The sequence below is a fragment of the Garra rufa genome, unplaced genomic scaffold (genome assembly GCF_049309525.1).
Source record: "Garra rufa unplaced genomic scaffold, GarRuf1.0 hap1_unplaced_164, whole genome shotgun sequence".
Lineage (NCBI taxonomy): Eukaryota > Metazoa > Chordata > Actinopteri > Cypriniformes > Cyprinidae > Garra > Garra rufa.
Genome location: NW_027394439.1, coordinates 13,252 through 29,285, shown reverse-complemented (window position 1 = coordinate 29,285; position 16,034 = coordinate 13,252). Strand labels below are relative to the sequence as shown.

At 42.6% G+C, this 16,034-nt stretch overlaps 1 protein-coding gene across 1 annotated transcript; it reads left to right on the top strand.

Moving 5' to 3' along the window:
* Positions 1-317: 317 nt before the first annotated feature.
* LOC141316768 (nck-associated protein 1-like) lies at positions 318-2,849 on the top strand. The gene is made up of 5 exons (XM_073832834.1): positions 318-411; positions 503-619; positions 1,864-1,973; positions 2,419-2,508; positions 2,597-2,849. The coding sequence occupies exons 1-5, from the start codon at positions 318-320 to the stop codon at positions 2,711-2,713; spliced, it is 528 nt and encodes a 175-aa protein (XP_073688935.1). The 3' UTR covers positions 2,714-2,849.
* Positions 2,850-16,034: the final 13,185 nt, after the last annotated feature.

Below are 16,034 nucleotides of genomic sequence, written 5' to 3'. Positions count from 1 at the left end.
ATCTGTCAATTTTTGTGCTGAATATGAAGTACTCCTTTAAGACACTGCTTCTGTAGAGCAGTTTTACCACCGAAATTATAGTTTCATAGTTAAGTTTCGTAAATGATGAGTATTACATGATAAACAATAGTATTCTCCTCTTTTATTGTGAAGCTGCTTTGAAATCATCAGAATTGTATGAAGCCATGTGACTTGACTTGACAAAACCTGTATGACAAATTGAAGTGCTTTTTCACAACCACATGTCATCATAAGAAATACCTCATCTCAAGACTTTTCTTTTCTTGGATTGTCTTTTTGTCTCTGATTATCTGTAGATGACACTCAGTGTGTATGAAATGGCTTCGGCAGCTGGTTTACCATGTGAGATTGACCCTGCTCTGGTTTCAGCCATAGCAAACATGCAGTCAGGTGCAGTCCCATTTAGAAGTTTGTCTGTCTAAAACAATGTGTCAAGTTAATTCAATTTCTTCAATACATTATTCATTATTCTCCTTGCCAGACAACTCATCTATTGAGGAGGAGTTCAAAATCACCTGCCTGCTGTTGGTTTTCATAGCCGTTTCTTTACCCACCTTGTGTCTGGATCCAAACTCATTCTACAGCCGAGAACATGGAGGTAACATTAGGCGGAAGAGCAGGAGCTGCACAAGAGACAATGCAAATGTACAGGTCCTTTTAAAAAAATTAGCATATTGTGATAAAGTTCATTATTTTCTGTAATGTACTGATAAACATTAGACTTTCATATATTTTAGATTCATTGCACACATTTGAAAGTAGTTCTAGCCTTTTATTGTTTTAATATTGATGATTTTGGCATACAGCTCATGAAAACCCAAAATTCCTATCTCAAAAATTAGCATATTTTATCCGACCAATAAAAGAAAAGTGTTTTTAATACAAAAAAAGTCAACCTTCAAATAATTATGTTCAGTTATGCACTCAATACTTGGTCGGGAATCCTTTTGCAGAAATGACTGCTTCAATGCGGCGTGGCATGGAGGCAATCAGCCTGTGGCACTGCTGAGGTGTTATGGAGGCCCAGGATGTTTCGATAGCGGCCTTAAGCTCATCCAGAGTGTTGGGTCTTGCGTCTCTCAACTTTCTCTTCACAATATCCCACAGATTCTCTATGGGGTTCAGGTCAGGAGAGTTGGCAGGCCAATTGAGCACAGTAATACCATGGTCAGTAAACCATTTACCAGTGGTTTTGGCACTGTGAGCAGGTACCAGGTCGTGCTGAAAAATGAAATCTTCATCTCCATAAAGCTTTTCAGCAGATGGAAGCATGAAGTGCTCCAAAATCTCCTGATAGCTAGCTGCATTGACCCTGCATAACTGAACATAATTATTTGAAGGTTGACTTTTTTTGTATTAAAAACACTTTTCTTTTATTGGTCGGATGAAATATGCTAATATTTTTAGATAGGAATTTTGGGTTTTCATGAGCTGTATGCCAAAATCATCAATATTAAAACAATAAAAGGCTAGAACTACTTTCAAATGTGTGTAATGAATCTAAAATTCATGAAAGTCTTGTTTATCAGTACATTACAGAAAATAATGAACTTTATCACAATATGCTAATTTTTTTAAAAGGACCTGTAGTCTTGACAATACGTTAACGAAAACAACCAGTACAATGAGTAGATGATCACTGAATGTAGATAAACTCCAAAACATCTTTACTTGCTCTGCTGGAAAAAACCTTCATGACTGATGTATATTGACTTATATAAAAGAAAACACTTTTACCTTAATAAATAAATAAATAAATAATACAGTAAATGCAAATCTTTGAATATGTATTTTGCTGAACTATTTCTATAACTCAAGCAAACTTGACTTGTTCTTCAACAGGTCACCAAAACAACATTCATTGCTTGGCCACTGCAGTTAACCATCTTGCTGCTGCTATGTTCACTGTCCAAAGAAAAAATATCCAGACACAACTTCAAGAGTTCCTGAAGGTAAATTTTCAACTATTGAATATACAGCATAAATTCAATATTTTTCATTCCATACATTGATATTCATAAATCCAGTGCAAATATGTAATGAAAATATCGGTAAAACTTTAAAATAAGGTTTTATTTGTTAACATGAACTAACAATTAATTTTATTTAAAGCATTTATTATTCTTGGTTAATGTTAATTAACCTGTTAAAATGTACCAGTACATTATTAAAATCTGAAATTGTTAATATTAATATTAGTATTATTAATATTAGGACCATAAACTAACATGAAATGCATTTGTATTTTTAGTAACTAACGTTAATAAAGATTAGTAAATAATGTAACAAATATATTGCTAAATGTTAGTTACTGTTAGTTAATGCACTAATGAGACCTTATTGTAAAGTGTTACCTAAATATTTCATCTAATATATTTAATTATGCTCTTCCTGTAGGTGGCATCATCTATCTTACTGCAGTTAGGTCAGAATGTGGAGCGAGTGGAAATAAAGAACAGAGATTCGATTTATCTCATTCTACACATGGTAATAAACCTATGGAGAGTAATAGAATTATTAGAATTTAAAATTGATTTATTATACAAATCTTACTTTTGTATTCTTTGGGTTACAGATAGTGGAGCAGTCACCGTTCTTGAGTCAAGACATGCTGGAAATGTGTTTTCCATACGTACTCCTCCGAAACGCTTACAGAGAGGTGCACAAGACCTTCATCCACACTATGGGCTAAACTTATGAGGATGTAAAATCATGACTTTGTTTTTGTATGTATCATAGTTTAACAATTTTAACTGATATTCAGCAGGTTTAATGTTTATTGTGGACACTCCTCTTTAAGGGGAGACACTGCAGGCAAAAACGCTGTTTTTTTCATGCACCTATCAAGTCTGAGATTTTGGGCTTTTTTTTTTTTTTTTGGTTTTTCATAAAGTGTTTTTCAGACTAGTGGAAAGAAAACATCCAAAAAACACTGTTAGGTGTTTCTTTTATAGCACTTTATCTATTTGTGTCAATAGTTCCCCTTCGAAAGGTAACTCTCGTTGCGTCGTCATTTTTGATTACTGCTAATGGGGTAACTCCTGTTTACTCCGATACTGAAGCCTGATTTGTTAACGTTTGTGAAGTTGCACAAACCAATGGCGCTTTCACCCGCCAGAAAGGGCAGAACTGACTGCTAAATAAGTCGGCGAAAAGCGCCATATCATCAGAATCTTCTCCTTCAGCGACGAGACCATCTCTTCGCTGACTCTGCTGCAAGAAGCCGAAGCCGAGGAAACAGTTAAGAAGCTTACCTGCTGCCCGCTCAGCGCTCTGCCGTCCCGCCGTGGAACTCGCCACCTGCAGTGGACTCCGCCTCCCCTTCGGCTATCCGGCCAGGACCGAAAGAGCAAATTTGAGCAAATTTCCAAGCGTGTTGTTGCAAATGTCACTTCGCGAGTGTGATTCATGCAAAGAGCCTCCTTCTCAGTCGACGCGGCCAAGAGTCGATACAGAGCTGATCCGAGTGCTGAAACGAGCTGTGGAGGAGCTCGGTCTGGATTGGTCGGCACCTGAAGAGCCTGCCCCCGGCCTCCTTGACGAATGGTTCCTTCAGGGAAAGCGTCAGCCACCCGCTCGTCAGCGGCCATCTTCATTCATGCCTGCTGTCCATGAAGAGCTCACTAAAACCTGGCGGGTGCCGTATTCAGTGCGAGTTAACCCTTCCACTGCCTTCTCACCATTGTTGATGACACGGAGGAAAAAGGGTATTGCAAGCTCCCCCCTCTGGAAGAAGTGGTAGCGGCGCATCTCCTCCCGCCAGCGAGCAGAGGACTGAAGGCTGCAGTGCTGCCATCCAAGCCCTGCAGGATGACGTCAGCGCTGGCAAACAGAGCGTATGCAGCGGCCAGCCAGGCTGGCTCCGCTCTGCATACTATGTCCGTACTCCAAGTGTTTCAAGGCAAACTTCTCCGTGACATGGACAAGTCTGGCCGTGAACTGAGTGCTTTTAGCGAACTGCGCTCCGCAACGGACCTCGCCTTGCGTGCAACCAAGGCAATAGTCCAAGCGGTCGGGAAGGCTATGGCCAACCTAGTGGTACTGGAGCGCCACCTGTGGCTGAACTTGACAGAGATTAGGGACGCTGAAAAGATGGCTTTCCTGGATTCGCCGATCTCTCAGAAAGATCTGTTCAGCCCCGCTGTGGACGGTTTCACAGAGCGTTTCACGGAGGCACAGAAGACGTCGCAAACGCTGCGTCACTTCCTGCCTAAATGCCCCACTGCATCGGCGACTGTTTCAAGCCGCCTGAAGACAGCATCCACACCGCAGCCTGCAAAGCCCGCCAGCCTCAGCTTTCACAGAAGCCGGAGCCTGGACTGCAGCAGCACCCCCGAACGGCAAGGAAATTTCCATTTCCAAAGCGCCAAGGTCCCCACCCTCGTGTAGTGCTGGACCCTGAGCCGCAGAAGCCGTCCTGATGTGCGTGCGGAGAGGAAGAGAAAAAGGAGAATTTTCGCAGGTGCTGGAATTCCCTTAAAGAAAGCTTGCATGTATTCCCCTTCACTTTGAAAAATTCTGAGAGGCGGAGGTTTTCTGACCAGGCGCTTCCCGCTAAGGCAACTACTATAAAGAGCAATTTTCCTCTCCCCACACTTACACTCACACACATCAGCACATCCCCGTCCGGGAAAGCGCTGATATTATCAAAAATACTCAAGAATGCCAACGCTCCCTCTATAGGTGGCGAGTTAGCATCAATAAAATTAGAACCCCTCTCCGCTCGGCTGTCGGCTTGGAAAGCCATCCCCGGCGCGTCAGATTGGGTTTTAAAGACAGTGGAATGAGGCTACTCACTTCAGTTCGCTCGCAGGCCACCTGTATTCAAAGGTGTCGTTCAGACTTTGGTTACGGGCAATGAGTCGCGTGTTCTTCGAGCCGAAGTACAAATGATGCTTGCGAAGGGCGCCATAGAAACGGTCCCCATAGTGAACAGAGAGTCAGGTTTTTACAGCCGGTATTTCCTCGTACCAAAGAAAGACGGCGGGCTCAGACCAATTCTCAATCTCAGACATCTGAATCAAGCTCTCATGCGACGGCCGTTCAGAATGTTAACTTTGAAACAGATCCTCGCGCAAATTCCCCCCGAGGACTGGTTTCTGTCTGTGGATCTGAAAGACGCATACTTTCACATCCAAATAGCGCTCCGTCACAGACCGTTCTTGAGGTTTGCTTTCGAGGGAGTGGCTCACCAGTACACAGTTCTTCCTTTCGGACTGTCTCTGGCCCCTCGCACATTTACAAAATCTATGGACGCGGCTCTCTCCCCTCTGAGACAGATGGGAATTCACGTTTTAAACTACCTCGACGACTGGCTGCTGCTAGCCGACTCAGAACGTCAACTGATCGCGCACAGGTCGTTACTGCTAGACCACCTGAAGCGCTTAGGGTTGAAAATCAACATGTCCAAGAGCTGTTTGACTCCCAGACAACGAATTTCCTTTTTGGGTACAGTCATAGACTTGATTCAAATGCGAGCTTGGATTACATCAGAATGCTCCCTAACTATTCAGCGAGTGCTGATGTCTTTCAAGTTGGGAACATTGCGTCCCTTAAAAGCATTTCAGAGGGCACTCGGCCTCATGGCCGCCACGTCTCCTGTGATTCCTTTGGGCCTTTTGCTGATGCGACCCCTGCAGTATTGGCTAAAAGTGCATGTCCCGTCCCACACCTGGCGCCGGGGCCGTGCTTACATCAAGGTAAGCTGCCGCTGTCTCAAAGCTGTGGCTCCTTGGACATCTCCTCGCCTGTATATATCAGTCGTTCGGTTAGGGATGGTATCCAGGAGGAAGGTGGTCACAACAGATGCGTCCAGCTGGGGCTGGGGCGCCCTGTGCGAGGGCAGTCCAGCGTTCGGCTCCTGGTCAATCCACGAGCAACGCTTACACATCAACTGTCTCGAAATGATGGCAGTGTGTCTAGCCTTGGAAACCTTCCTCCCAGCCCTAAAAGGACATCATGTCCTGGTGCGGTCAGACAATATGTCGGTGGTAGTCTACATCAACCGCCAGGGCGGCCTCAGATCCCGTCCCCTTCACAGGTTGACGCAACGTCTCCTGTTATGGGCACAGAAAAAACTCCTCTCATTACGAGCGGTTCACGTGCCGGGCAGATTGAACCAAGGGGCGGATATGTTGTCGAGGAACAACATGGCGCCGGGGGAATGGAGATTACACCCCCTATCGGTTCAGGGAATATGGTCAGTTTTCAGCTGGGCAGAGGTTGACCTCTTCGCCTCCGAAGACAACTATCACTGCCCAATCTATTTTTCAAAAGCACGGGATGCTCTGACCCACGATTGGCCCAACACCCGTCTGTATGCTTTTCCCCCGATCGCCCTGCTACCCCAGGTTATCAGGTGAGTCAGGGAGACGAGATGCTCTCTCCTCCTCATGGCCCCCCTCTGAAGGAATCAGATTTGGTTCCCGGAGATGGTCCAGATGCCGTCTGCAGCACCATGGCAGATACCACTGAGGAGAGACCTTCTCTCGCAAGCGCAGGGCAAGATTTGGCATCCTCAACCAGAACTGTGGAGCCTTCATGTCTGGGCGCTCGACAGGAGTCTAACCAACTCCCCGCGAGAGTCAAAAATACCATTTTAGAAGCTAGAGCTCCGTCTACTAGACGTCTCTATGCTCTGAAGTGGTCAGTCTTCCGTGACTGGTGTTCAGTACGTAATCAGGATCCAGTATAATGTGATGTGTCCCATGTACTAACTTTCTTACAAGAGCTTTTGGACAGGGGACGTTCCCCGTCCACGCTCAAAGTTTATATGGCAGCTATTGCGGCGAATCATTCTCCTGTAGCTGACCGTTCAATTGGCAGAGACGACTTGGTCGTTAAGTTTCTTAGAGGCGCTCGACGGTTAAACCCTCCTCGCCCTAAAACTGTACCTACATGGGACTTGTCTGTAGTCCTAAGAGCCCTTAAAGGGGCCCCCTTTGAACCGCTCGCTTCGATCGGCTTAAGGGCCCTGACGTTAAAAAACGCTCTGCTTTTGGCCCTAGCGTTGGTCAAAAGAGTGAGTGACTTGCAAGCCCTGTCTGTCAGCGCTGCATGTCTCGAGTTTGGGCCTAATGACTGCAAAGTCATTCTTCAGCCACGCAGTGGCTATGTACCGAAAGTGCTCTCAACACCGTTTACAGCTCAGGTCATTTCCCTTCTGGCCCTCCCTACAGCGGACGGCGAACAGGGTCCCAACCTGCTGTGTCCTGTCAGGACACTCAGGATCTACTTTGAGCGTTCTGCGTCTTTCAGACAGTCAGAGCAGCTCTTTGTATGCTTTGGAGGTCGCTCTAAAGGGCTGCCAGTTACAAAGCAAAGATTGTCACGATGGATTGTTGACGCTATAGCCTTAGCATATGCTTCGGCTGACCTACAGTGCCCTATCGGGGTGAAGGCCCACTCCACTAGAGGGATGGCCTCGTCCTGGGCGTGGTCTAGTGGAATTTCTATTGGGGAGATCTGTGCGGCCGCTGGCTGGTCATCGCCATCTACTTTTATTAGATTTTACAATCTGGACGTGCCCGCATTGCAGATGCAGGTGTTATCTGCTTAAGTTCTCTCTCACCCCCTTATTAGTGGGTGAAGTTATGTTAAAGCAGACCTCAGGTCCGCCCTTTCTGGCGGGTGAAAGCGCCATTGGTTTGTGCAACTTCACAAACGTTAACAAATCAGGCTGCAGTATCGGAGTAAACAGGAGTTACCCCATTAGCAGCCATTAGCAATGATGACGCAACGCTCGTTCCCTTATCTCAGGGAACCGAGGTTATGTGAGTAACCGGAACGATTTCAATTACAATACATATTTTTAAAGGCTGTTTTCTCAAAAGTTTTTTTTCTTCTACACTGAGCCACTGTGCCACTTCAGTAGCACTTAAACACACCAAACTTTACATCTTTATTCCTGTCTATATCCTGAAGGTTTTACAACATTTTATTCCCCAAAACATGGTAAAAATATACTGTAGTGTTTCCTGTCTGTTCTAAGTTTTTTTCTGAATTATTGTGTGAGTAAATTAGATACCCAAACATTCCCTCTCTAAAAACTTTTGACTCTAATATGAAAAAAAAAAACAAGAATTTTGAAACTGACTTCATCCAGTGTTTATATTTTTGTACTAGAAATGTATGGAAATTAACACATATTTCATTAAATAATGCCTCATTTGCATATTTAAACCTAACATTTTAGAAAACTGAAAATTGTATTTTCATTCAAATCATTCTCACAAGCTGATGCATTATACAAATTCACTGATAACCGTAATTTGCACATTTTTTGGTTTTATCTTTTTTATTGCCTCAGAATATAAGCAGAAAACTGGTATATAATAATAATCTTCCATAATCCTAAAATAGTTTCTAAACAATGAATGTGCTGTACAATGGCTGTGACTGTGAACATTTATATTTGTTTAAATGCATTTCAATTTTAAAACGTTTTCTATTAATGATCAAAAATTTGATTTAAAAGTGAAAATGTGAAAAAGTGAAAAAAAAATAGCAATATGTTTGTGTCTGTTTTGTTATGTTCACATCTACTAGTGTGTTTTAACAAATATTAATAAATAATACAATGATTTGAACCCAGGACCTCTCGCACCCTAAGAGGAATCATACCCCTAGACCAGGGGTGCTCAACCCTGCCCCTGGAGATCTACCTACCTGCAGATTTTTGTTCCAGCCCTGCTCCAACACAGCTGTCTGTAATTACCAAGTGCTACTTAAGAGATTAATTAGTTGGTTCAGGTGTTTTTGTTCAGGGTTGGAGCTGAACTTTGTAGGATAGTAGATCTCCAGGAACAGGGTTGGGCACCCCTGCCCTAGACCAACGAGCCATCTGCCAGCACGCATTCCCTGCGCTCCTGGTAAAGAAAGCAGGATGCACCGCTACTCCTTAAAAACAGCACTTTCAAAGCTGTCAACGGGCTCGTTCGGAATTTGAATCCAGGACCTTTCACACCCTAAGCGAGAACCATACACCTAGACCAACAAGCCTCTCAGTAACATGAAGATATGAAGAAGACACATACAGCTTCAAAAATTTCTACAAAAAAAATAATAATAGTAAATCCCCTAATACAGGCCCGGGCCTTTATTTTACTCAAGTGCATCGCGGTCCAGGCCTTTATTAGAAGGAGGCCAGAATTAGAGACAGGCCTCTATTTCTATTTGAGCAAAACGAACTACCAGTTGAATAAAAAAAAGAGATTTTGTGTCTATTTGAACCTATAAAATACTAGGTGCATTTAATAATCGCTCCGCTCCAGCTCTGCTCTGGGTTCATAATTTCCCGCTCCACTCCTCGCTCACTGATATCAGAAACACCGCTCCGCGTCAAAAAAAAAAAAAAAAAAATGTTTGAAATACAACGGTCCTGTTCATAACACATATTAAAATAAAAAATACTAAAATAAAATAACAGGAGAGTTTGGAACACTAGTGTGCAAACTTTATTCCTACCACATACAAAGCTAATAACATTGTCAGCATTAAAAGAGTATAACTGCTTTATGCCGTGCAAAGTTTGTAATGAAAATAAAAATACATTTTCGTCAGTTATTTTACCTATGAATCCCTGCATTTCTTACAGATGTCTGTTTATTCGAAATCAGATACCATTAGATTTGTTTTAATGCATTATTGACAGAGCGATTGCATGTGAATAAGTGTTGTACCTGTTTAAATCATGCTTTCACCTGAAAATATTCATTATCTAGAAACAAACTAATGCCTTGTGAACTATAATTTACCGCTCATCCATTGCCGTCATCATAGCCTTTACATTCTTTCTGATTTGAGTGATCCATCTCTATCAAGCTATCTAAACATGTTTAACATATGAATTCTTGCTTAATATGCAGTTATATTGCGGACCATTGGCATGAATTGTACTCAGGATGGAGAGGTGGCGGAGCACTCTTGGAGCGAGTGAAAACCACGACACTCCGACTTTTCAAAAATCCGCTCCTCCCTCCAATCAAAATTACACCGCTCCACTCCGCGCTCCGCTCACATACTCTGCTGCCCAGACATACGTTGTTTCTAATAATAGCCCCGGCCGCTATTAGAGACCGGCCATTATTTACCTCAGCTGACAGCGAGACCGGCCAATGTTGGAGACCCGGCCGCTAATGGAATACAGGCCAATATTAGAGGATTTACGGTAATAATAATAATTATTTCTGCTGTGTCTTAACCAGCTTGGCCTGCCCTCCCAATCAAATGTTGACCAAAAAATATCAGGGCAAAGGACGTGAGGCTTGATTCAACCACAGACGCTTGCTCTGCATTGCCGCCCAAGTTTGCAGGGTAGCAACAACTCTGAAGGCGGTGTTGAGAAAGACAACAGACCCTCAGGCTTCAGGACGGAGTGCCAAAGGCTTTAGATCTAAAGTCTGATTTATACTTCTGCGTCGGTCCTATGCTGTAGTCTCTACGCCATAGGCAGTGCGTCGGTTTTCATTTATACTTCTGCGTCGACATGCAAACCTGCAGCACTGCCCAACTTATCAGCGAACAGATCGACGTATAAAACTCGAGAAAACAGTGGTTAAACGGCCAAGGCAGGCTCATCCGGGATTGAACCCAGGACCGCTCACACCCTAAACGAGAACCATACCCCTAGAACAATGAGCTACTTGATGAGCTGAACTCCTGGAAAATAAATGTTCCCGGCGCTCAGTGTTCAAGGATGTGCTCTGTTTAACGGAAACCTAGCTAAAACCAGGCGATTACATTATTTTAAATGAGTCCACCCCCAAGATTACTGTTATAAACATGAGCCGCGTCTTAAGGGTAAAGGGGGAGGTGTTTCTACTATTTATAGCAATATTTTCAGTGTTTCTTAGAGAATGGGCTTCAAATATAACTTTTTTGAAGTAATGGTGCTTTATATAACATTATCCAGAGAAACAAGTGTTAATGATAGATCCCCTGTTTATTGAAACTGCTGTTTTGAATGCACAATCATTTTACTTTGACTTTTGTGATCGCATGAGCTCTGTGTAACATTATACTACAGCGGCAGTACTTACCACATAAGTTTAGATGCTTGTTAGTGATGCTCAGGATCTGTAAATCATTCGCCATCGAATTTTATGAATTACTTTACTTCCAAGATCGATACTATTAGAGATAAAATTGTAACCATGCAGCCGCCTGCTACAGTATCACCTCAGATAGTGTGCTATAGATCGCCTGAGGAACAATTCCATGCATTCTCTACTATAGGAGAGGAAGAATTGTATAAACTTGTTAAATCATTTTAACCCACAACATGTATGTTAGACCCTATTCCATCTAAGCTACTAAAAGAAGTGCTTCCAGAAGTCATAGATCCTCTTCTGAATATTATTAATTTGTCATTATCATTAGGATATGTCCCTTAAACATTAAAACTGGCTGTTATTAAGCCTCTCATTAAAAAAAACACAACTTGACCCAAACAAATTAATTAATTACAGACCAATTTCGAATCTCCCTTTTCTGTCAAAGATACTAGAAAAGGTAGTATCCTCACAAATATGTTCCTTCTTACAGAAAAATGGTATCTGTGAGGATTTCCAGTCAGGTTTTAGAGCGTATCATAGTACTGAGACTGCTTTTATTAGAGTTACAAATGAGCTGCTCTCATCAACCGATCGTGGTTGTATCTCTCTATTAGTGCTACTGGATCTTAGCGCTGCGTTTGACACTATTGATCACAACATTCTTTTGAATAGACTTGAAAATTATGTTGGCATTAATGGTAGTGCACTGGCATGGTTCAAATCTTACTTATCTGACCGCCATCAGTTCTTGGCAATAAATGAAGAGGTATCATATCAATCACAAGTGCAGTATGGAGTACCTTAAGACTCAGTACTAGGGCCATTACTTTTTACGCTTTACATGTTACCCTTGGGAGATATCATCAGGAAACATGGTGCTAGCTTTCACTGTTATGCTGATGATACTCAGCTCTATATTTCTTTGCGGCCTGGTGAGACATACCAATCTGAAAAACTAATAGAATGCATAGCTGATATAAAAAATTGAAGGATGAGTAATTTCTTACTGCTAAATTCTGAAAAAAAAAAAAAAAAAACAGTGTTAATTGGACCTAAATCCCTTGCATGTAATAACCTAAAACACTGTCTATTACTCGATGGCTGCTCTGTCACCTCTTCGTCATCAGTTTGGAACCTAGGTGTGCTATTCGATAGCAATCTTTCATTTGAAAGCCACATTTCTAGCATTTCCAATACTGCATTTTTCCATCTCAAAAACATATCGAAATTATGACCTATGCTGTCAATGTCAAATGCCGAAACGGTAATTCATGCGTTTATGACCTCAAGGATAGATTATTGTAATACTGCTTACTGCTGTTCTGAACGTTTAATAAACAAACTCTAGCTGGTCCAAAATGCAGCAGCTAGAGTTATTACTACAGTCGTGGCCAAAAGTTTTGAGAATAACACAAATATTAGTTTTCACAAAGTTTGCTGCTAAACTGCTTTTAGATCTTTGTTTCAGTTGTTTCTGTGATGTACTGAAATATAATTACAAGCACTTCACTTCACTTCGGAGCAGACAATTCAGAGGGCCATGGCAGATCGAGGAGCTCTGGAGGAAGCTCTTGAGGAGCGGGCTGTGGAGGGAGCTCTTGAGGAACAGGCTCTGGACGGCGCTCTGGGCGGGCGGACTTTGGACGGCGCTCTGGGCAAACGGGCTCTGGATGGCACTCGGGGTGAGCAGGCTCATGACTGGTCAGGGAGCTCGAGAAGCCATGGCAGGTCAGGGAGCTCGGAAGACCATGGCGGCTCAGGAGGCCATGGGGGATCAGAGAGCTCAGGAGGCCATGGCGGATCAGGAGGCCTTGGAGGATCAGGCCAGCCGCATCGGGCTGAGGACAGCGGTGGCACTTTGGAGGATGACGGGGGATTTGGGACTGGGCAGGCGGTTCGAGCCATTGGTACGGTATGTGGGGATTCCTGGCTCATGGTAGGCTGGCACAAAGTGCCGTGTTTCAGAGGGGGCTATAAGATGAGACCCATAAATATTCTTAACTTCTTCAACCTCAAAATCTGATCCATTTAAATAAAGAATGAGACTGACAAGCTCAATCAAGGGGAAATTACAGGCTGGAAGATTGCAGCGTATTGTCTCATCATCCAGCCCCAACAGAAACACTGCGCCGAGAGAGGCGTCGGGCCAGCCCACCTGATGGGAAAGCTCGAGGAAATCCTCCACATATCGCTCCAACTCCCGACCGCCCTACCGCAGTCTCCACAACTTCTCCTCAGCCTGGTTCATCTTGTTATCATGGTCCAGTCTTCTGTCATGGTGTGCTGGGGATGAGGAGCCAGAGGGAAACTCGTGGAGCCATGAGTACTAAACAAACACGTATTTATTTAAACACAAACAGAAATCCAAGGAGTACAGGAAACACTTGCAAAACAATGAAAGACGGTCCAACATCCTGACAATAATGTTATATTAAAATGTTAATGTTGAAATATATTTGGGATGCACTAGGCTTATATATGCCCATATATGCCCATATATGCCCATTGAAAATGATTTTATTTTAGTACAATGCAAATATATTAAAGAACCATATATGTGTACTACTGAGCATTAACACATTTCATGGAGCGGAAGATATGATGACTAGTTGCTGCCTATAAGTATTTCAATGGTGCAAAAAGTCAAACTTCAGAGGCATGTCATCAATAACCTTTATTGGAATGTAAATGTACATCTGTCACGAGTTTCAGGTGGTGAGGAGCAGGAGGGAAAATACGAGGAGTCAGGAATTCAAAATAAAACAATATTTAATAAGTCAAAACTGGGAAACCAACCTCTTCACACGACATGAATGACTTTAAGACAGGACAAAGAAACTGGGGAAAGGCAGGGCTATAAATACTCAAACAATCGAGGATAATGAATCAATACAAGTGGACAGAATAACCAATTAACTAAACAAGAACAGGAAACTGACCATAAAAGGAAACACAGGAACTTAGGCTGAGGGGAAAACACGGAACATGGATGTGACATCATCCAAGCTTAGCTGCAGGAATCTGTGAGGGCAAAGGACAAGAAAATTTGTGTACCCAGGGCAGGCTTAGTAACAGTTACCCTTGTATGGTTGTCTATATAAAATACACATTAGTGCTGTCAAAATGAATGATTAATCCAAGTTATTAATCAAAAAATAAAAAATAATTCTATTATTAGTATATTTTCATCACTTGTCTAGCAGGTCTTAAATTGGGGAACTAGAATGGCTGCGGATATCAGCTCTGGATCTGCAAACATCTCGTCAAAGCGTTTTTCAAGGCCTGAAAGAAGAGTAGCTATCAAAGTTTCACAGAACTTGGAGGCAACGTGAAGAGTTATGGTGGGGACCAACCATCCCATTTGCACACTGGATTCTCCCAGAAGAACATCCACTGCCTTTGCAACTGGGCTCATTGTCTTTGCATATTCTGCAAGAAATGCAAGTTCCACTGGAGTAAACCTGTACAAAGAAGAAAAGAAAAAAACACAACATGGAACATTTAGCCTACTTAATGTAGCACCTTCAACTGGAGGAACTGATAGTTAAAAACGAAAAATACTGTCCTCTGAGACTTTTAGAATTGTAGTTATGTTGCTATAAATCACATCCATAGTAAATATGGGGACTTTATATTGGCATAGTGCATACATGTGTTTTACATTATTCAAAGTATAAAACTATGACTTAATCTATTGTTAATCGCTTCATTAACTGAAAGGCAGAAAAACGAGCACTTACTTATGTGTATCTAGTTCACTGCAGACAGCTGCAATCGCCTTTTTCTCTTGTTATTCTCACTATTCTTTCTACGGCTGAGAAGAGTGAATTACACCTTATAGGAACAGGCCTTATGAGTTGGAGTTTGCAGTGGTCTTCAATTACTTCAGATGCGGTGGTTGATCTTGAACTTTTGTTCCACAGGCTAGAGCATTTGGCAAATGTGGAGGTGGCAGGTGCAGCGATGGTGCCTGGGTAGCTTGTATTCCAAGTAGTCATCTTCATCCAACAGGGCTCCAGCATCAACAAATTCAACACCCTCAACACTTTCCTATTCTTCATCTTAATTATCATTTTTACCACTTCTCCGTCACATGTTCAGGATTGTTGTTCTCGCCTTTTGTTTCTATAAACTCTGAAGATCCGTTGTCAGTTGTAGTGCGAAAGATCTTCTCTCTGATATTGAATTCTGTGTAAATATCATTTAGGGCACCAGCCAGGGCAGAAAAGGTATGGGACCCTTTAAGTTGCTTGCATGCTAGGGCAGCACAGGATCTCTGCATGGTCTGGGGGTTAAACCAGTGCGCAGTGACACCAATGAAACTGCGACAATGTGTTGTCCAGCAGTCTGTTGTTGTTATGAACTCAATTTCACAAAGGGCAGCTTTTAGTTTTCTTTTCAATTCAACAGAGGCCTTGTGACTTTGTTTACAACAGTAATGCATGTCATGACATTTGTAGTTGGCTGAAGATGTTTCACAAGATCAATGAAGCCCTGTTGCTGAACAATGTGTGGTGAGTGCAAGTCTTGGACAATGAATTGGAGGACTACTTTATCCACACTTGCCTGGGACACCCTTTGAGTCTCCCACAACTTGGTTTGTTTGGAGGGTGGGGCCAAAGAACCTTCAGTGGATGACTTCCTTTTGAGGGCTGCTGAAGTTAGTTGTGTGTACCTCTCTAGTCGAGTGGGGTGTTTCTTCTGTGGAGAAAATGAATGCACAGGCACAGATTGAGATTCATATTATTTCTCTCTACAAGCTCAGAATATCTAGGACTTCCGCTGTATTAATGTCATGCATAAGTTCATGAATTAAGGTCAGACTACAAGTTAGAAAGCAGTTCCACTCGTCTATGCAATTATGTTGAGCAGACCAGAATATTGCCACTTAAAGCTGTTTTAGGACCACAAGCAGCTGCTGGCATTAATGAAAAGTAGCATTAAATTCATTTTAAACAG